Source organism: Haliotis cracherodii, unplaced genomic scaffold, assembly GCF_022045235.1.
Source record: "Haliotis cracherodii isolate W230 unplaced genomic scaffold, xgHalCrac1.p SCAF_1, whole genome shotgun sequence".
Classification (NCBI taxonomy): Eukaryota; Metazoa; Mollusca; class Gastropoda; order Lepetellida; family Haliotidae; genus Haliotis; species Haliotis cracherodii.
In genome coordinates, this window is record NW_027266264.1 from 59,270,621 (window position 1) to 59,294,204 (window position 23,584).

Here is a 23,584-nt window from a genome sequence, read left to right on the forward strand (position 1 = left end):
CACAGCTTATGTAAGTGTGCCCACAGCTGAAGTAAGTTTGCCCACAGCTGATGTAAGTATGCCCACAGCTTATGTAAGTGTGCCCACAGCTGATGTAAGTGTGCCCACAGCTGAAGTAAGTTTGCCCACAGCTGATGTAAGTGTGCCCACAGCTAATGTAAGTGTGCCCACAGCTGAAGTAAGTTTGCCCACAGCTGATGTAAGTGTGCCCACAGCTAATGTAAGTGTGCCCACAGCTGATGTAAGTATGCCCACAGCTAATGTAAGTGTGCCCACAGCTGAAGTAAGTTTGCCCACAGCTGATGTAAGTATGCCCACAGCTTATGTAAGTGTGCCCACAGCTGATGTAAGTATGCCCACAGCTAATGTAAGTGTGCCCACAGCTGATGTAAGTATGCCCACAGCTAATGTAAGTGTGCCCACAGCTGATGTGAGTGTGCCCACAGCTGATGTAAGTATGCCCACAGCTGATGTATGTCCGTAGTAAAAGTAACTTTGCATAAAGGTTATCAGGTATACCCACAGCTGATGTAAGTATGCCGTCAGCTGATGTAAGTATACCCACAGCTGATGTAAATATGTCCGTAGTAAAAGTAAGCTTGCCCAAAGCTTATCAGGTATACCCACAGCTGATGTAAGTATGCCCTCAGCTGATGTAAGTATGCCCACAGCTGATGTAAGTATGCCCACAGCTGATGTAAGTATACCCACAGCTGATGTAAATATGTCCGTAGTAAAAGTAAGCTTGCCCAAAGCTTATCAGGTATACCCACAGCTGATGTAAGTATGCCCTCAGCTGATGTAAGTATGCCCACAACTGATGTAGGTATGTCCGTAGTAAAAGTAAGTTTGCCCAAAGCTTATCAGGTATACCCACAGCTAATGTAAGTATGCCCACAGCTGATGTAAGTATGCCCTCAGCTGATGTAATTATGCCCACAGCTGATGTAGGCATGTCCACAGTAAAAGTAAGTTTCACACATTGTACCCATGTCAGGAATCGAACCCGTGTCTTCGGCGTGACGAGCAAACGCTTTACCCACTAGGCTACCCGGCCGCTCACAGCTGATTTAAATATACCAACAGCTAAGGTTTGCTCAAGGCTGATGAAAGCTTTCCGTTTGCCCACATTAACCACCTGTATTCCGTGAATACGACTTATTCAGTTTCTCACTTATAACGTATAATAGGTTTGCTTATTTAGTATAGTGCTAATGCCAATATATTTGATGCAACTGACAACAGAATGCAACAACACTCACTCTTGAACAGGTTCATACATGTACATATTGGAATGGGACAATAATTCTTCACGAAATGTTGGACATATAGATACTTAATCACTGATAGGGTACATTTACATATCTACACATACCAGCTTCATCTCATTTGAAAATCAGTTAATGGAGGTAATATATCGTCTACTATAGTTCGATGTCACCGACGGTACAGGCACTGACACTGCTGTGCTTATCGTCACTGTCACTGCTGTGCTTACTGTCACTGTCACTGCTGTGCTTCCTGTCACTGTCACTGCTGTGCTTACTGTCACTGCTGTGCTTACTGTCACTGTCACTGCTGTCCTTTTTGTCACTGTCACTGCTGCCCTTTTTGTCACTGTCACTGCTGTGCTTCCTATCACTGTCACTGCTGTGCTTCCTGTCACTGTCACTGCTGTGCTTCCTGTCACTGTCACTGCTGTGCTTCCTGTCACTGTCACTGCTGTGCTTACTGTCACTGCTGTCCTTTTTGTTACTGTCACTGCTGTGCTTACTGTCACTGTCACTGCTGCCCTTTTTGTCACTGTCACTGCTGTGCTTCCTGTCACTGTCACTGCTGTGCTTACTGTCACTGTCACTGCCGTCCTTACCGTCACTGTCACTGCTTTGCTTACCGTCACTGTCACTGTTGTGCTTCCTGTCACTGTCACTGCTGCCCTTACCGTCACTGTCACTGCTGTGCTTACCGTCACTGTTGCCCTTACCGTCACTGTCACTGCTGTGCTTACCGTCACTGTCACTGCTGTGCTTACAGTCACTGTCACTGCTGTGCTTACTGTCACTGTCACTGCTGTGCTTCCTGCCACAGACTGCTTTGCTTCCTGTCACTGTCACTGCTTTGCTTCCTGTCACTGTCACTGCTGTGCTTCCTATCACTGTCACTGTTGTGCTTACCGTCACTGTCACTGCTGTGCTTACGTCACTGTCACTGCTGTGCTTCCTATCACTGTCACTGCTCTGCTTACGTCACTGTCACAGCTGTGCTTACCGTCACTGTCACTGCTGTGCTTACTGTCACTGTCACTGCTGTGCTTCCTGTCACAGACTGCTTTGCTTCCTGTCACTGTCACTGCTGTGCTTACTGTCACTGTCACTGCTGTGCTTCCTATCACTGTTACTGTTGTGCTTACTGTCACTGTCACTGCTGTGCTTACTGTCACTGTCACTGCTGTGCTTCCTGTCCATGTCACTGCTGTGCTTCTTGTCACTGACTGCTGTGCTTACTGTCACTGTCACTGCTGTGCTTACTGTCACTGTCACTGCTGTGCTTCCTATCACTGTCACTGCTGTGCTTACCGTCACTGTCACTGCTGTGCTTACTGTCACTGTCACTGCTGTGCTTACTGTCACTGTCACTGTTGTGCTTACTGTCACTGTCACTGATGTGCTTACTGTCACTGTCACTGCTGTGCTTACTGTCACTGTCACTGCTGTGCTAACTGCCACTGTCACTGCTGTGCTTCTTGTCACTGTCACTGCTGTGCTTCTTGTCACTGACTGCTGTGCTAACTGCCACTGCTGTGCTTACCGTCACTGTCACTGCTGTGCTTACCGTCACTGTCACTGTTGTGCTTACTGTCACTGTCACTGCTGTGCTTACCGTCACTGCTGTGCTTACCGTCACTGTCACTGTTCTGCTTACTGTCTCTGTCACTGCTGTGCTTACTGTCACTGTCACTGCTGTGCTTCCTATCACTGTCACTGTTGTGCTTACTGTCACTGTCACTGCTGTGCTTCCTGTCACTGTCACTGCTGTGCTTACTATCACTGTCACTGCTGTGCTTACTGTCACTGTCACTGCTGTGCTTACCGTCACTGCCACTGCTGTGCTTACCGTCACTGTCACTGTTGTGCTTACCGTCACTGTCACTGCTGTGCTTACCGTCACTGTCACTGCTTTGCTTACCGTCACTGTCACTGCTGTGCTTACCGCCACTGTCACTGTTCTGCTTACTGTCACTGTCACTATTGTGATTACCGTCACTGTCACTGCTGCCCTTACCGTCACTGTCACTGCTGTTCTTACTGTCACTGTCACTGATGTGCTTACTGTCACTGTCACTACTCTGCTTACTGTCACTGCTGTGCCTACTGTCACTGCTGTGGTTCCTGTCACTGTCACTGCTTTGCTTACTGTCACTGCTGTTCTTACTGTCACTGTCACTGTTGTATTTACTGTCACTGTCACTGCTGTGCTTCCTGTCACTGTCACTGCTGTGTTTTTCTGTCACTGACACTGCTGTGTTTTTCTGTCACTGCTGTTCTTACTGTCACTGTCACTGACACTGCTGTGCTTCCTGTCACTGACACTGCTGTGCTTATTGTCACTGTCACCCTTGTGCTTACTGTCACTGTCACTGTTTTGCTCACTGTCACTGCTGTGCTTTTTGGCACTGTCACTGCTTTGCTTACTGTCACTGCTGTGTTTACTGTCACCGTCACTGCTGTGCTTATCGTCACTGCCATGTTTACTGTCACTGCTGTGCTTACTGACGCTGCCACTGCTGTGTTTACGTTTACTGTGTTCATTTTGATGTGTACACGTGTTTCAGATCGGGTTTCTGTCGGCTGTACCCCACGTCCTGATGACAATTGTGGTGATAACGGGCGGTGTTGTAGTAGACACCTTCATCAGACGAGGCCTATTTTCTACAACGGTAGCCAGGAAGCTCTCGGAATCAGTTGGTAGGTCACTGATGTGTCACCACCCACCATGTCTCAGGCATAGGCCGTGGGCTGTGTACATCTTCGTGAATCCCTGTTCCCCAAGTACGTCAATGGCATAAGAAGTTTCTTTCATACGATACATACCACAATACTTCTTACCTCGCGATACCATGAATACAACCACACTTTCCTTATGATACTATGAATACCACCACACTTACCTCGCGTTATGATCCATAGCACCACAATTACCCCACGATATGATACCATTATATGCTTCCGCCACGATACGATGAATACCTTCATACCTACTTCACGATACGGTGCAAACCACAGTATTTACCTCATGCTACGATTCATACCACCAAATACTGGCCCCACGATACCATGAATACCACCAAACATACTTCACGATATTATGAATACCATCACACTTACCTCACAGTACAATGGGTTTGTTATGGTAATCAACTCTATCCCCTGTGTGATCATATGAAGAAACAAGTTGCAGGGTTCAATTTGGTAACCCAGCTAACAAATTTAAGTTGTGTGGTCATCTGAAGGAAGTGGCCCGTGAGTGAGTGAGTGAGTGAGTGAGTTTGATTTTACGCCGCTTTTAGCAATATTTAGCGGGGGAAACCAGAAATAGGCTTCACACATTGTACCCATGTCGGGATTCGAACCCGGGTCTTCGGCGTGACGAGCGAACGCTTTGACCACTAGGCTACCCGACCGCCCGAAGTGGCCCGTGAAGATCCGGGATAGAATAGGTCTTCAGCAACCCATGTTTGCCGTAAGAGGCGACTAACGGGATCTGGTGGTCAGTATCGCTGACTGGGTTGATGCATGTCATCGTATCCCAATTACTTAGATCGATGCTTATGAAGGAACCAGTTTCTTTGTTCGGTATGGAAATTACATCTGTCAACAGTGAGATCATATAAAGGGTCCTGTTGCAGGGTTCGGTGTGGTAATAACACCTGTCGCCTGTGTGGTCACATGAAGGGTCCTGTTGCAGGGTTCGGTGTGCTAATTACCCCTGTCCCCTGTGTGGTCACATAAAGGGTCCTAATGCAGGGTTCAATGTGGTAATTACCCCTGTTCCCTGTGTGGTCACATAAAGGGTCCTGTTGCAGGGTTCAGTGTGGTAATTACCCCTGTCCCCTGTGTGGTCACATGAAGGGTCCTGTTGCAGGGTTCGGTGTGCTAATTACCCCTGTCCCCTGTGTGGTCACATGAAGGGTCCTGTTGCAGGGTTCGGTGTTTTAATTACCCCTGTCCCCTGTGTGGTCACATGAAGGGTCCTGTTGCAGGGTTCAGTGTGGTAATTACCCCTGTCCCCTGTGTGGTCACATGAAGGGTCCTGTTGCAGGGTTCGGTGTGCTAATTACCCCTGTCCCCTGTGTGGTCACATGAAGGGTTCTGTTGCAGGGTTCGGTGTGCTAATTACCCCTGTCCCCTGTGTGGTCACATGAAGGGTCCTGTTGCAGGGTTCCGTGTGGTAATAACACCTGTCGCCTGTGTGGTCACATGAAGGGTCCTGTTGCAGGGTTCGGTGTGCTAATTACCCCTGTCCCCTGTGTGGTCACATGAAGGGTTCTGTTGCAGGGTTCGGTGTGGTAATAACACCTGTCGCCTGTGTGGTCACATGAAGGGTCCTGTTGCAGGGTTCGGTGTGCTAATTACCCCTGTCCCCTGTGTGGTCACATGAAGGGTCCTGTTGCAGGGTTCGGTGTGCTAATTACCCCTGTCCCCTGTGTGGTCACATGAAGGGTCCTGTTGCAGGGTTCGGTGTGGTAATTACCCCTGTCCCCTGTGTGGTCACATGAAGGGTCCTGTTGCAGGGTTCGGTGTGGTAATTACCCCTGTCCCCTGTGTGGTCACATGAAGGGCTCTGTTGCAGGGTTCGGTGTGGAGGCAACCTGTGTGATGGCCATCGCGTTCATGGACGACTGGAAAAAGGCTTTCGTTCTGCTCTGTGTGGGGGTCGGCTTCAGTGGCTTTGCAATCTCAGGTAAAACATCCACGTAAATATCCCAGTGTATGTCAGGTTTCGACATATTGCATTTGGAAAAAAATATCTATCGTTTTAATCAATGTCAACATTATCCACATATAAAATATGTTGGGCCTTTACAAGGGCTACAATGTGAAACGTCTTGTTCCCACGTGAATGTGTGTTGGAAGTATGGACCACAATGGGAAAACTTATTGACACTACAAGCAATGTCTGTTATAGGTTTAGATTTAATTGGAAACGGAATGTTGACATTTTAATATTTATCCCCAGAATGTTTTGTGAGGTTTTGCGTGGTCAACAGAGCCAAATCCAAGGCACTACTCTAACTCCAAGTGTGCTAAACAAACACTACCCATTTTAGTCAAGTCTTTTCATATGTCTATTTTTTCTGTATTCAATAATCAATATCTGCTTTTTACCCATCAGGTTATCAGGTGAATCCTCTTGACATAGCCCCCAAGTATGCCAGCGTAGTGACAGGTCTGGCTAGACTAGGGATGCTAGGTGCCGTCCTCAGCACCCTGGTTGCCTACTTCGTGAGGGACATGGCCGTAAGTTACACCGTCACTCCCCAGCCTTTGTTAAGATGCCACAGCCTTCAGGCCCCGGTTCTCTGTTATTCTCTTTGAGATGAATCGAGGGAAGCTTGTCCCCTGATATAAGTTAGGCCTCCAGTGTCTCTATGTCCTCTGATACAAGCCCGGTCCCCAGTACCCCTGTTTCCTCTGACACAAGTTAGGCCGCCAGTACCCCTGTGTCCTCTGACACAAGTTAGGCCGCCGGTACCCCTGTGTCCTCTGACACATGTTAAGCCGCCAGTACCCCTGTGTCCTCTGATGTATGATAGTTCACCTGTACACGTATGTCCTCCGATGCAGTGTCCTTCTCAGCACCCTGCTTGTCCTCTGATGTTGGATAATCCCCCACTACCCCTGTATGTTCTCTGATGTTAGATAAGCCCCCAGTACCCCTGTATGTTCTCTGATGTTGGATAAGCCCCCAGTACCCCTGTATGTTCTCTGATGTTGGATAAGCCCCCAGTACCCCTGTGTGTCCTCTGATGTTAGATACGCCCCCAGTACCCCTGTGTGTCCTCTGATGTTGGATAAGCCCCCAGTACCCCTGTATGTTCTCTGATGTTGGATAAGCCCCCAGTACCCCTGTGTGTCCTCTGATGTTAGATACGCCCCCAGTACCCCTGTATGTCCTCTGATGTTGGATACTCCCCCACTACCCCTGTTTGTCCTCTGATGTTAGATAAGCCCCCAGTACCCCTATACGTCCTCTGATGTTGGATACTCCCCCAGTACCCCTTACGTCCTCTGATGTTGGATAAACCCCCAGTACCCCTTACGTCCTCTGATGTTGGATAAACCTCCAGTACCCCTTACGCCCTCTGATGTTGGATAAGCCCACAGTACCCCTTACGTCCTCTGATGTTGGATAAACCTCCAGTACCCCTTACGCCCTCTGATGTTGGATAAGCCCACAGTACCCCTTACGTCCTCTGATGTTGAATAAGCACCCACTACCCCTGTATGTCCTCTGATGTTGGATAAACCCCCAGTACCCCTTACGTCCTCTGATGTTGGATAAACCCCCAGTACCCCTTACGTCCTCTGATGTTGGATAAACCCCCAGTACCCCTGTATGTCCTCTGATGTTGGATAAACCCCCAGTACCCTTACGTCCTCTGATTTTGAATAAGCACCCACTACCCCTTACGTCCTCTGATGTTGGATAAACCCCCAGTACCCCTTACGTCCTCTGATATTGGATAAGCCCCCAGTACCCCTTACGTCCTCTGATGTTGGATAAGCCCCCAGTACCCCTATACGTCCTCTGATGTTGGATAAGCCCCCAATATTTTGTCCTTCAAAACAGGAAAGGTCTCCATTGCCCCGCGGTTCCATCGATGCGGGATATGTCCCCAATACCCCTGTGTCTCTGAACTAGAATAACGCGATATTGGAATATATTATTCGTGATATAATAATGTTTCCATATTTAATTTATTTCGACCATTCCAACCAAATTCCAGAAAGTTCTATTATTGGATATTTGTAGCTGAATCGCCGATAGAATTGGAGAACACGTGAGACATCGTTTTTCCGGCTTAGTTTACGAGAAAATACACGTAGTAATTTTAATCCCTGCATATAAAACAATGTATTTTCACATGCTATTGTTTTAGCTCTAACCATCATGATTATGTTATTACAATATGAATTGGTTGTAATAGTACCTATTTCTGCTCATAGTCTGACCATGCTGACATCCAAACGGCATGGAAACGACTCTTCATCATCGCCGCCTCTATCCACTTCGCTGGCGTCATCGTCTACGCTGTCTTCGCATCCGGACAGCGACAACCTTGGTCAGGGTCCCCGTCAACGTTGTCAGTCTCCATTCCTCAACCAGTCGCTAATGACGACGACGATGATTACGAGACCACAAGACTGTTACGGAGGCGCTTACGGCTTCATCGACCTCAGCTTGTGGATGCCGACAGTTACGAGTATGGTTCAACAACTAGATTCCTCAATACTATTTGATATACATACTAAATACATGTCGCAACCATGTTGTCAAATGTGTCATTCAATACACCAGTATATTAAAGACCCCTTATCAGAAATTGACCGATTGTATTTAGACAACTGCGTTATTGTGAAATGTTATCAATTTTGACGACGACTGCAATGCTTGTAGATATTTGCAGATTATTACATACGAATGAGATAAACTGAGTGTTGGGATTGTACAGATTGTTGTGCTAGTATTGCATCACACATACCAGTCAGCCAAAATCGTGTACCGAGGTTTTAAGGGATGTTGGCAGTCACAAAGCACAGCGAGGGTTAATTGTTTGTTGGGTCTGTAGGGGTATGGCGGTGGTGCGAGTTATATGTATACGGTAAACTACGGTTATAACGAACTCAATGGGACTACAAATTTTAGTTCGTTATAACCGTAGTTCGTTATAAGTACATATACAGCATGACTACAGCAAGTAGTCGGGACCAAAAAGTAAGTTCATTATATCCGTCAGTTCGTTATAAGCGTGTTCGTTTTAACCGTAGTTTACTGTATATGAAACAGCAGTGGTCTGTGAAAATCTCCCATTGTCGTGGAGCTGTGTACATATCGTTTGTAAATAAATCCCACTACAAGGGTATTATAAAAGACTAATGAATATGTTCTTTGTGTCACTGTGTCAGTGTCTGAGTTTGGTTTTACGCCGCTGTTGGTGTCACCTCGGTAGAACCATAAGCATGCTCACGTGATATACGGCTTGATGTGAACTTAAGGCATATTTGGAGAGCAGTTTTACGGGTTCGAGATCACTTTTATACAACTTATTGAACATTAATGTTCATTTCAAAAGTGATTTGAACGATTAGCTCTGCCTGACATCATCAAATGACACGAAACAACAGGGCGTCCACCTGATCAACAACTAATACCGAAATACAGTTAAACAGCGTGAGTTATCCTTACCCTACATCAAGACTTACATCTGGCACTGACAGTCCCCCTTCTGACACAATACTCTCACAAAATCAACAACAAGCACCTGGTAGGCACAAAACTATCATTACACTTTGTAGTAATGAGAGGAAAATGGAGCGGAGGTTTAGAGAGTTGAATACACTTGTGAGTCAGATGCATGGGAGAGCGAAGAGAATCTGTGTAAATCATGGAGAAGATGATCGGTGTTGTAAAGTTTGTTTGTTGGTTGGTTAACGCCGCACTCAGCAATATTTCAGCTATATGACGGCTGTTTGTAAAAAACCGCGTCTGCCCAAGACAATCGACATCGACCCACGCAATTGGAATATGATGACATGCAGCGAGCCTGACTACCCGATCCCGTTAGTCGCCTCTTATGACAAGCATGGGTTGCTGAAGAGTTATTCTACCCCGGGATCTTCACGGGTAGTGTTGTTAAGAAGAGAGTGTGGGCTAAGGACAGGCGAGTGGGTAAAGTACTGGTGAGGATAGTACTGGTTTCCTGGGCACTAAGTGTGAGAAGGCAAAGAAGAAAGAAAAGAGAACGTGAAGAGACTACAAAAGGATCGTCATTGAGAATGAATGGGGTTGACTATTTTCAGAATTAGGTGGGGAGGATGAATAAAGAGACAGATACGTAGAAAGATCTTATGAGCGGCACACAGATGAGAAGTGTGAGGAATAACCTAATATGGGAGGGGAAAATTTGAGGAGATTATCTCAAAGTCACAGGGAAGATAAATTTGGATGTGGGAGGAGAAAGAAGAACAAGATTAGGCCTAATGTAGCTGGATTTATCGTCCTTGGCGAGGGAGAACAAATCAGGAGATGACTTTGAAAAAGTTCTCAGATTTACAAAGATTTAACCTACAGAGGAAAATGGACCATTCAGCAGTTAAAGATGATTTTAGTAATCATTATAGGATTTAAATGAAGTAGAATTTGAAGATGAAATTGTTCTCGATAACAAATGCATGACTAGAATCAGAAATTGTTTATGACCTAAACAAACTTGTTAATGTAAACTTGATTAAGTTATACGTATCGTTACATAATATTATCTTAGAGACCTGGTTTTTACCGGACGTTTGGCTCAAAGGGATTATATGCCCCATGTATAAATTAAGGGAGATCGTTGAAATGCAGAAAACTATCGTGGGATAAGTTTAATAAGCTGTGCAGAAAATGTGTTTATTTCAATACTCAGATCACGCGTTAGGTATTTCTGTGGAAAAACGAATATCTGAATCAGAGGCAGGATTTAGAAAAGGCTATCAAACGTTAGATCATGTTTTTACAGTATACACTCCAACTGAACTTCTCAAAGGTCGGAAAAAGAAAACAATGCGCGTTCATTGATTTTGAGAAAGCCTTCGGCAGATATTGATAACGTATGGAGTAAACGGAGCCTGTTTCGGATTATTTTAGGATAATGCTTTTGCAGAAATAGATGCTGCACCATTGAAAGAAAAAACACAAAGACTTGAGTTGGATGTAAGGCCACAGGTTTATATACAGAAAAGTACAAGGACTGGAGAACACTCCGGGCTGGGAAACGCTAAACACGGCTGACTGTCAACCCGAAGGTGCCCGGACAGAACAGCAAACGCGGCTCCGAGGGTAATCCATACAGAGCCAAATGATGGGACCCCTCAGGGAAAAGCACATAGGGGGTCTGCTGTAGGCTCTACAACCACCATTATACAATAGAGCCTAGAGGGTATGCCTCAAAGACCCCCAAAGCACCAAAATCACAACTCCCAGCCCAAAAGTGTTCCGCGACGCATACAAACCAATTGTCGTGCGATGTAATGTGTAGAATGTGCCAGTCCAGGATCATCTCACCTTTTGTGCACATACAAACCCGTGACTTGTTCGACACGTTTGTGCCAGGACAGCTCTTGCCTCGCATATATTAACTTGTCCACAACTACAATACAAAGGAAAACAAGCAGCAGAACATGTTCCTGATACATGAAGCATACAAATACATGAAATTAGATAAACTATCAACTGAGGAATTGTTATACAGGTATATATGTTTGAAATGAGAAGTAATGGGTGGGATGGGAGGGAAAAGCGTGTTACTGGTGTGGTTGTGTGAATGAAAAGAGGATGTAGCAACTAAATTCAGCTGAAACATGGATTACTTCCCTTTGTTTAGTGCACGTGAAGTGCAAAGACTGAATAATACACTAATTAGGTTACCTTGCACTATTAAACCAGTAAGAGTAGCTTCCCTTTGACCCTGGACCAAAAAGCAGGGGGAGAAGGCCCCTTGAATTGGAATAATGTAAGATTACCAAAATAATGCATTTTATTAATTAGTAATAAACTTAATTATTTATTTATTGTATTATTCTTATGTAAATACTTTAAATAGGTAAGCAGTAAATATGCAGACATATATTATTTTAGTAAACCAACTATTATTAAAGTAATCAAATTGTATCAGGACACCTATATAAGATGGTGAAATGGGGTTTAACGTCGGTGATTATTCCACTTATATAGCGACGTGCATGTACGTATGTGTGTTTGTGATTTCATCTCACTGTTACATGAAGTCACACAACACACAACATACTGCATCTCACTGTAACATGTAGTCACAGAACAGACTGCATCTCACTGTAACATGTAGTCACACAACAGACTGCATCTCACTGTAACATGCAGTCACAGAACACACAACAGACTGCATCTCACTGTAACATGTAGTCACACAACACACCAGACTGCATCTCACTGTAACATGCAGTCACAGAACACACAACAGACTGCATCTCACTGTAACATGCAGTCACAGAACACACAACAGACTGCATCTCACTGTAACATGCAGTCACAGAACACACAACAGACTGCATCTCACTGTAACATGTAGTCACAGAACACACACCAGACTGCACCTCATTGTAACATGCAGTCACAGAACACACAACAGACTGCATCTCACTGTAACATGCAGTCACAGAACACACAACAGACTGCACCTCATTGTAACATGCAGTCACACAACACACCAGACTGCACCTCACTGTAACATGTAGTCACAGAACACACAACAGACTGCATCTCACAGTAACATGTAGTCACACAACACACCAGACTGCACCTCATTGTAACATGCAGTCACAGAACACACAACAGACTGCATCTCACTGTAACCTGCAGTCACAGAACACACAACAGACTGCATCTCACTGTAACATGTAGTCACACAACACACCAGACTGCACCTCATTGTAACATGCAGTCACAGAACACACAACAGACTGCATCTCACTGTAACATGCAGTCACAGAACACACAACAGACTGCACCTCATTGTAACATGCAGTCACAGAACACACAACAGACTGCATCTCACTGTAACATGCAGTCACAGAACACACAACATACTGCATCTCACTGTAACATGTAGTCATAGAACACACAACAGACTGCACCTCATTGTAACATGTAGTCATAGAACACACAACAGACTGCATCTCACTGTAACATGCAGTCACAGAACACACAACAGACTGCACCTCATTGTAACATGCAGTCACAGAACACACAACAGACTGCATCTCACTGTAACATGCAGTCACAGAACACACAACATACTGCATCTCACTGTAACATGTAGTCACAGAACACACACCAGACTGCATCTCACTGTAACATGCAGTCACAGAACACACAACAGACTGCATCTCACTGTAACATGCAGTCACAGAACACACAACAGACTGCACCTCATTGTAACATGTAGTCACAGAACACACAACAGACTGCATCTCACTGTAACATGCAGTCACAGAACACACAACAGACTGCATCTCACTGTAACATGTAGTCACAGAACACACACCAGACTGCATCTCACTGTAACATGTAGTCACACACCAGACTGCACCTCATTGTAACATGCAGTCACAGAACACACAACAGACTGCATCTCACTGTAACATGTAGTCACAGAACACACAACAGACTGCATCTCACTGTAACATGCAGTCACAGAACACACAACAGACTGCATCTCACTGTAACATGCAGTCACAGAACACACAACAGACTGCACCTCGTTGTAACATGCAGTCACAGAACACACAACAGACTGCATCTCACTGTAACATGCAGTCACAGAACACACAACAGACTGCATCTCACTGTAACATGTAGTCACAGAACACACAACAGACTGCATCTCACTGTAACATGCAGTCACAGAACACACAACAGACTGCATCTCACTGTAACATGCAGTCACAGAACACACACCAGACTGCACCTCATTGTAACATGCAGTCACAGAACACACAACAAACTGCATCTCACTGTAACATGTAGTCACACACCAGACTGCACCTCATTGTAACATGCAGTCACAGAACACACAACAGACTGCATCTCACTGTAACATGCAGTCACAGAACACACAACAGACTGCACCTCATTGTAACATGCAGTCACAGAACACACAACAGACTGCATCTCACTGTAACATGCAGTCACAGAACACACAACAGACTGCACCTCGTTATAACATGCAGTCACAGAACACACAACAGACTGCACCTCATTGTAACATGCAGTCACAGAACACACAACAGACTGCATCTCACTGTAACATGTAGTCACAGAACACACACCAGACTGCACCTCATTGTAACATGCAGTCACAGAACACACAACAGACTGCATCTCACTGTAACATGTAGTCACAGAACACACAACAGACTGCACCTCATGGTAACATGCAGTCACAGAACACACAACAGACTGCATCTCACTGTAACATGTAGTGACACAACACACAATAGATTGCATCTCACTGTAACATGTAGTCACAGAACACACACTAGTCTGTATCTCACTGCCACAGGAAGTCACACAACACTCAATAGAACTGGGTGTTACTGCAAACAGCTGCACTCAATCGTCAACTGTTTCCGCGGTTGTCTGTGGACCGCTACGCCTGCACTGGGGGAAGCGGAAAGCTGCCCAATGCTATGAGCACAGCAGAGTAAGTTCATCTTCTACAGGGTGATCCAAGAGCCAGGGAGATAAATCTCCCAAATTATCCGCTTTAGTCCCGTTGTATGATACGAGGTAAGTGGACCTATTATCTCTTATAGATCACAGATCAGAATTATATCGTGAAGCTATCGAAAAAACTGTTGCCATGACTTTTCTGGTTTCACATTACAACTATGTCAGATCTTAGAACGTCGTCAATACTGCAATAGAAAAAATATGTTTTGCCACTTCATCTGAACAAGGCGCATGACAATATAGTCATATACAATTGACAATATTCTACTGACGCTTTAACAACACTGTCCCAGGTCAGTCGGATCCAGTTACCAACAGACACTGAAAGCGAGGAAAGGCGGAAATGCGCCTATTTCTATTACGTGTTATCATGTGCATGTTAACCTTATCGGTGTAGCAGGAAATTATTTGTAGATTTTGAAAAACGTTTTGACCCTGTAAAAAAGAGCTAAGATGTGGTTCCTCTTTCAAAGGCGTGGATTAGTCGAAATGGAAAGTTATTGTGTTCGTTTTATAAGGATGTGAAGGTATGTATTCGAACACAGACCATATATGGGAAAGTTGTATGAATAACATCGGTGGGGTCACGATGTCATGTGCAGATTTGGGCACGCCAGAAACCTACGATCGTTGGTTTGAATCCCTTTACATACTTCTAGGTTAATCAGCACCATACCCGTGATCGTGGGTTTCACCAAAGTGGTAGACGTCTAAGACCTACGTTACATCGGACTTCCCTCCAACATTAAACTGACATGCCGTGATATCACTGGAATAATGTTCAAACCGGCGTTAAACCAAACTCACCCTCACCCTCACCCTCAACCTCATCCTCACCCTCACTCTCACTCACATCGGTGTTCGCCAAGGATATATATTAAACCTTTTCCTTTTCCCGTTTTCATGAAGGAATAAGCATATTAAAACATAATTGCACCAATGGTATACTACTATATCCGAAACTAACTTGCAAAAGCGAATAAATGTTTCAGGAAGTTATTTTGAAGTGTCGAAGCTTACTGTAAATATGGTCAAAAACAGAGTTGTAGTTTTTAACAATGGTGGTAACGAATCTAGAAACCAAAATATCCACTTGGTCGAAGAATGCACATAAAAATGCATTGCGTGCCAAAAGAATTTTAGTAGGCATATAAAAACATCTTAAAGTTTTGTGCAATGTTACAAATGTTTACCTTTAAAATATCTGATACAAAGATAAGCTCTGTTCTACTGTGTGGATAAGAAATATGGGGCGTAGAATATTTGATTGTTTATCGAAAATCTACATGTATGTGCATGTAATATTTGTTTGGTTGAATAATTTCGCACACAAAACGCAATGATACATCGTGAATGTGGACGGTGACTTATGTATATCTATAGTTATAGTATTTAAGGTTTATTAGATACTTGGTTAATACTTAAGTATGTTTCCGAACTATCTGTGTCGGAATCTTGCCCTCTGACACTTCTTGTACATCGTGGAAGGTATTGCTGCAGCAAACCCCTTTCTCTGGACGGGTGCATCCAAGTAGTGGGCTTCTGTTATCCTTTGACATACCCTAGGTCATTCTGTGAGCAGGTACGTTGGGGAATGTGTGGCACCGCTATTGACATGACGCTTGGAGAAACATTGTATTGCTCTTTGATTCATATTCCACATGCACCTTCCCTATGACCCGAGGCACCTCAGTGACAGTAAAACGTCACTTATCCATCTCTCAAATAATTTTGACAGCAACTGCTATATAAACACTTTCAACCTACATGGTGGATATAAACACACGTGCATAATCCAACTATGGCCCAAGTCGAATTCCGTTGTAATAACCACCAGAAAAAAACCTTCCGAATGTTCCGAATAATGAACTACACACAACTTTAATACCTTCGCAATGAAACGACTTCAGTATTAAAGAAACGGCACATGGACTAGTCCCGATTTATACAAATTACATGATCAATCCATAAGCCATGTACTGCCCTGTACTGCGACGATATCTCGTCTACACGCATGACTTCCTGTGGTTCACGTCAAGTGCGATAGTGATACAATGGTGTTGGAAGAGATGACTGATAAAAGTGAATATCCGCAAGTGTCATACTTCACTCCGGAAACGATATTAATAGTAACATGGCGAAGTAATCACAACAATCTCATATAAGGTCATTCGTTTGATATTTGAAGACATCTGTAATATTATCAGCGGAAAACAAGGAAGTCTTGATCAGTGAAGTTCACTAAGCGCCAATCATCCCACACATTCCTAGAAAGACTATGTCTGTCCTGCCCCGACCTTCCTGACGCACACAGTTCAAGCAGAGTGTATGTCTATCCCGCCCCGACCCTCCTGATAGACACAGTTCAAGCAGAGTGTATGTCTATCCCGCCCCGACCCTCCTGATAGACACAGTTCAGGCAGAGTGTATGTCTATCCCGCCCCGACCCTCCTGATAGACACAGTTCAAGCAGAGTGTATGTCTATCCCGCCCCGACCCTCCTGACAGACACAGTACAAGCAGAGTGTATGTCTATTCCGCCCCGACCCTCCTGATAGACACAGTACAAGCAGAGTGTATGTCTATCCCGCCCCGACCCTCCTGATAGACACAGTTCAAGCAGAGTGTATGTCTATCCCGCCCCGACCCTCCTGATAGACACAGTTCAAGCAGAGTGTATGTCTATCCCGCCCCGACCCTCCTGATAGACACAGTTCAAGCAGAGTGTATGTCTATCCCGCCCCGACCATCATGACGCACACAGTTCAGACAGAGTGTTTGTCTATCCCGCCCCGACCCTCCTGACAGACACAGTACAAGCAGAGTGTATGTCTATCTCGCCCCGACCCTCCTGATAGACACAGTTCAAGCAGAGTGTATGTCTATCCCGCCCCGACACTCCTGATAGACACAGTTCAAGCAGAGTGTATGTCTATCCCGCCCCGACCCTCCTGATAGACACAGTTCAAGCAGAGTGTATGTCTATCCCGCCCCGACCATCATGACGCACACAGTTCAGACAGAGTGTATGTCTATCCCGCCCCGACCCTCCTGACAGACACAGTTCAGGCAGATTGTATGTCTATCCCGCCCCGACCCTCCTGATAGACACAGTTCAAGCAGAGTGTATGTCTATCCCGACCCGACCATCTTGACGTACACAATGCAAGCAGAGTGTATGTCTATTCCGCCCCGACCATCTTGACGTACATAATACAAGCAGAATGTATACGTGCACCCTCCCGGCCATCCTGACGTACACAGTTGAAGCAGAATTTGCATCTATCCTGCTCGACCCTTATAATATACACATTAAAAACAGAGTCTTTACCTAGCCCGCACCGGCCAATTTGACGTACTCAAAATGTATTATATTTCTGTAAGTAGTCCACGGGTACATTTTCACAGATATACAAGCTAAAATATATCTGAGGCTCGCCAAAGTTATGGCAGCACTGACAGCCTATGTCTAAAAGTGTCCAACGTGGTAATGGATCAATGGATGTATATTAACGACATAATACTTATCATAGTATATATCTACCGATAGTTTCAGATTACAAGAATATTTTTTTTAATATTTTCCAGGTCAAGATAAAGCGATGACCTGCTGCGTCGACTGCCCCAAACGCTACTTGGTGGTGTTCCTGGGGTTTATCGGGCTTCTTGTCTCCATTGGTTTCCGCACGTGCTTTGCTTTAGTCATGGTTCACGTGACCAATCACACATCAGCAGAACGAGACGCCGACTCTCTTTTTCCCAATGTTAGTGTTCTTTAGGGTTCCGATTGTAAGACCCGGGTTAGAATAGAACTTCAGCAACTCATACTTGCCGTAAAAGGCGCATTTGCTTGTTCTAAGGGGCGACTAACGAGATCGGGTCGTCAGTTTCGCTCACTTGGTTGATGCACGTCATCGTATCTCAATTTTGTAGATCGATGCTCATGATACCATCACTGGATTGTCTGGTCAAGACTCGAGGAAGTCCCTTGTTGAGACTCGGGGGATGTCTCTTGTAGCTCTCGCAGTGTGGGCATGGGCGTTATCATGCTGAAACTCGTGGTTGCCGCGACGTGCCAAATGAGGTTTGACGTGTGGTTTCAAGACTTGATCTATGTACAGAGCTGCTGTGACACCATTGCCCCTCCCTGGACCGACCCTCTGTGCAAGACCAGTTCCATCGAACACAATGATGCTCGGACCACCCCACGAGTCTCTCTCAACATCACAAGCATCCGAATAACGTTCCTCATGGCGTCGCCAGACTCTCTGGCATCTGCTTTTCAGATACAGTAAAAGCTCTCGTCTGAGAAGAGGACTCTTCTCCAATGCTGGTGGTGCCAATGCTGGTGCTTTGTTGCCCACTGAAGACGGTTCCGGCGATGACGTGGTGTCAGAATGGGTCCTCGGTGTGGCCTGTGATAGTGGAGGTGTCTGCTCGTCAATCGTCGACGCATGGTGTCCGCACTATATTGTGTAGCTGGTGTGTCCCCATGGTCTGTCGAGCAGTTTCCGCAGCAGTAACAGAACGATCTTGAAGACACTATCGCACAATCTGACGATCTTGAAGATCCTGGTCTTCCACTACGTGGTCGGGCATCTTTAGTGTTGGTGGTCTGGTACCATTGCTGGAGGCTGTATATGGTCCTTACGTGGACTTGAAATGCATTGGCTACTTGCCGGGCGGTTTGTCCAGCTTGCAATCGTCCATGGGCTTAAGGGGCGCTGATTTCTTGTCAATCTTGTCAATTCAATAACGAATGAACGTTATCCGATCGGATGGATTTTTATAGGGCAAGAAATGGGGGAACGCCTGTACATTTCAATGTGCACGGAACTCACGTGCATCGGGTTACCATGGCCGGTGCCGTGATGCGTTTGGGCGATCGGTTTTATTGTCATCTGCTTCTTATCAACAAATTTCATTTTTCCGGACAAGGTAATGTTAAATTTTAGAAACTTTATCAAAAATTACCCTGATATTCAAATGACAACTTTTCATGCAGTGTTACTTGGGGTGACGTTTCTTTTGCTGTTCAATATATATTGCGTAGTACTAAATCTTCCTACCTCTGTAGACCGCGTCCGTGGTCTTGTGGTAGAGCGTCCGCCCGGAGAGCGGAAGGTGCAGGGTTCGATCACGGGCCGCGTCATACAAAAAGACGTTAAAAGATTGTACTTGTTGTTACCCTGTCTGGCGCTCGGCATTTAGGGGCTAAAACAAGGACTGGTCGGCTCGGAGTCAGTATACTGTGTCTGAGTGGGGTATTCATGTTAAACTGCGGCATGGTATCTCAGTGAGCTAGCACTATAAATCGGCATCAGTCCGGACTAGTACAAGCAGCCACACACACATATACACGTACATGCACGTCGCTATATAACTGCAATAATCTTGGACGCGACGTTAAACCCAATTTCACCTCACCTCCTACCTCTGTACCTTCATTGCACTGGTAGATGTTGTCACAGCATTGTGTTTATAAACACTGGTTGACAGTGTTAGGGGTTTAAATCGATTAAGGACATCGTGACAGTGGACTTTCTGTTTAATTTGGTTTATTAATGTCGAGAGTTGAAAACAGGATGTGATTTTTTTTGCTAATTTCTCTTTCCCAAAACTTATGCCCGTATGTACCCTGATCGAGACATGTAAGGTATATACCGATGTTACACACACTTATGTTCTTGTACGATTGTCCCACCTCACAAGTCGAATACTTTTTAGGATAGGATTGCTAGGGTCTGGTAATGTATCGAAGTGGTTGGCTGGATCTCTGCATGTTAATATCATATTATCGGTTCGCCTTACCACATGCTTTTCTGGCCTGTTCAGTTGGGTATCAGAAGTATGAATTATGTAGGTAAATGTATGTTTAATTTTTCGTCTATTCTAACACATGAAAGTATTTTCTTTCTTTCTCCTTGACAGTGTACAGCAACAGGCACCTCTCGAAACCTGCAGCTGAATATAGATCCAAGTCGTGTATTCCTGTTTTACACCGCTTTTTATTGCGGTACCCTCGTAACTCAGATACCAGGCGGTATTCTTGCAGCTCGCTACTCCTTTAAATGGTAAGTTGTATCATTTTAACGGCGGCAATTTCGCCGCTCAGATACCAGGCAGTATTCTTGCAGCTCGCTACTCCTCTAAATGGTAAGTTGTATCTTTTTAACGGTGGCAATTTCGCCGCTCAGATACCAGGCGGTATTCTTGCAGCTCGCTACTCCTCTAAATGGTAAGTTGTATCTTTTTAACGGTGGCAATTTCGCCGCTCAGGTACCAGGCGGAATTGTCGCTACAAGATGCTCCCTCTCTCATGCCGTTGATTATGTTCAAGTATGATTACGTTCAAGTTTGTATTCTATCTTCCTTTCACAAGAAGTACTCCCTTTCTCATGACATGCAATTATACATTATACGTGGTATCTCCCTCTCTCAGGACGTGCAATTATACGTGGTATCTCCCTCTCTCATGACATGCAATTATACGTGGTATCTCCCTCTCTCATGACATGCAATTATTCGTGGTATCTCCCTCTCTCATGACATGCAATTATACGTTGGATCTCCCTCTCTCATGACATGCAATTATACGTGGTATCTCCCTCTCTCAGGACGTGCAATTTAAAGTAAATTGTATCTCCCTCTCTCCATTTTCCCGAGGCAAGGGAGTTAACCGACTTTGAAAGTCCAGTTTCAACCCTTGCCGAACTAGGCTGGAATTCTTGGCTCGATCGTAGCGCTACCAGTGGTTATTACGAGTTATGTCCCTTCTAAGCCTATTCTATGGACCAATCAGATTCTCGTATCATGTGCATATGTTTCAAATAAAATGGCGGCACCCAGTCAAGACTATCTGATCGATAATCAATATCTATATTGTGATAAAACGGGTCTCACATCGCGAAGTGTCCAAAATCGAGTGAGCACCTTGATTAAAAACATGACAAGACTTGGAAAATATCTGTTGACAACGAATTCGCGCTGCACATGCTTTCCAAATCTTGCAAATCGACCGAAATGTGCACGACAGTTTAACAAACCGGATTGCGATTTCGTTGCGCGATTTTAATTGGGCTATACATAGACTCGTTAGTCCAGGCAAAATGTAAATCCATACCAGCCTAGTTCGGCAAGGGTGGAAACTGGACCCTTTATAGTTAGTTAATTCACTTGCCTCCGGAAGATGCCCTCTCTCAGGATGTGCAATCATAAATTTTCTTCCTCTTTCCCAGGGTGTGTGGACTGAGTATAGCGGTGAGCAGTGTGCTGTTCCTGGTGCTTCCCACGGCCATCAAGTACAACCTCCCAGCTGTGTATGTCATCAGGGTCCTCCAGGGTCTAGCCGAGGTAGGTTGTCGTCACACAGATGTGTATGTCATCAGGGTCCTCCAGGGCCTAGCCGAGGTAGGTTGTTGTCACACAGCTGTGTATGTCATCAGGGTCCTCCAGGGTCTAGCCGAGGTAGGTTGTCGTCACACAGCTGTGTATGTCATCAGGGTCTCTAGGGTCTAGCCGAGGTAGGTTGTCGTCACAGAGCTGTGTATGTCATCAGGGTCCTCCAGGGTCTAGCCGAGGTAGGTTGTCGTCACACAGATGTGTATGTCATCAGGGTCCTCCAGGGTCTAGCCGAGGTAGGTTGTCGTCACACAGCTGTGTATGTCATCAGGGTCCTCCAGGGTCTAGCCGAGGTAGGTTGTCGTCACACAGCTGTGTATGTCATCAGGGTCCTCTAGGGCCTAGCCGAGGTAGGTTGTCGTCACACAGCTGTGTATGTCATCAGGGTCCTCCAAGGTCTAGCCGAGGTAGGTTGTCGTCACACAGATGTGTATATCATCAGGGTCCTCCATGGCCTAGCCGAGGTAGGTTGTCGTCACACAGCTGTGTGTGTCATCAGGGTCCTCCAGGGTCTAGCCGAGGTAGGTTGTCGTCACACAGCTGTGTATGTCATCAGGGTCCTCCAGGGCCTAGCCTAGGTAGGTTGTCGTCACACACCTGTGTATGTCATCAGGGTCCTCCAGGGCCTAGCCGAAGTAGGTTGTCGTCACACTTGACATTGCTCTCTTGTACGTTCTTCTATAAATCTTAAAATACATCTGGTTTTCAATACACCCCAACCAACAATCGCACAGTTTTGGAAAAAAGTTACTTACCTGTTGTGTTTAATCAACACGGGCTCATTTCAGGGATGCTCGGTGCCTGCTCTGAATGGCGTCATATCAGAATGGGCCCCCAAAACGGAGAGGAGCCGGATGATAACCATAGCATATGCTGGTAGGTGGTCTACTTCATTTGTGTAACGACAAGTGCATGAGTACGACGTGAAATGCTGGTAGATGCTCTGATTGTGTAACGATATCGCAAGTTGCAGAAGTATTATAGGACATGCCATAAGCCACCCAGAAATGATGGCGGATTGTTCTACTATTGGTAAAGTTGCCTAACGAGTCCTTATTATAACAGGTGCTTACATCAGCCCCGCCATCGCCCTCATCACAACGGGCGCCTGTGCGTGCTACGTCAGCTGGAGCAGCAGCATCTACATCTACGGTACGTGACCACTTCAGACATGGTAATTGGGGGGTTATACTTTATAACACCTGCTGCTGAAAATGGTTTGTACCTATTCTACAATAATTATAAACTGCCAATAAGATAGTGTCCTGTCTCTGCAGGTGGATGTGGTGTGGTATGGTCCTTGGTCTGGATGGTCTGTGTCTATGACAGCCCTAGACATCATCCTAGTCTTGGGGAGAGGGAGAGAGGACTGTTCCAAACGGATCACTCCTTCAATAACAGCACTGATGGGGAGGTATGGCACCAGTCTACTAACTCTACGAAACGTTAGCAAACCACAAATTTCTGAACAACCCAATCTCAATCACGTGCTCCGCCCACCTTTTCAACGCTACATCGATTATAAGCCGTGTGGACCCGTGAAGATCCGGCTTAGAATAGGTCTTCAGTAACCCATGCTTGCCGTAAATGGCGACTAACGGGACCGGGTAGTCAGACTAGCTGGCTTGGTTGATACATGTCATCGATCTTGCGT

General features: G+C 45.4%; 1 protein-coding gene across 1 annotated transcript in view; it reads left to right on the top strand.

The window, feature by feature from the left end:
* The window catches only part of LOC139456448 (uncharacterized), a 43,191-nt gene that overhangs the window by 13,811 nt on the left and 5,796 nt on the right, over window positions 1-23,584 (top strand). Inside the window, exons 9-18 of the mRNA XM_071238163.1 lie at window positions 3,833-3,965; window positions 5,851-5,961; window positions 6,394-6,518; window positions 8,229-8,520; window positions 18,118-18,293; window positions 20,461-20,603; window positions 21,768-21,882; window positions 22,719-22,806; window positions 22,996-23,082; window positions 23,208-23,344. Of these exons, the coding sequence (XP_071094264.1) occupies window positions 3,833-3,965; window positions 5,851-5,961; window positions 6,394-6,518; window positions 8,229-8,520; window positions 18,118-18,293; window positions 20,461-20,603; window positions 21,768-21,882; window positions 22,719-22,806; window positions 22,996-23,082; window positions 23,208-23,344 (1,407 nt within the window). The remainder of the gene's footprint in view (window positions 1-3,832; window positions 3,966-5,850; window positions 5,962-6,393; window positions 6,519-8,228; window positions 8,521-18,117; window positions 18,294-20,460; window positions 20,604-21,767; window positions 21,883-22,718; window positions 22,807-22,995; window positions 23,083-23,207; window positions 23,345-23,584) is intronic.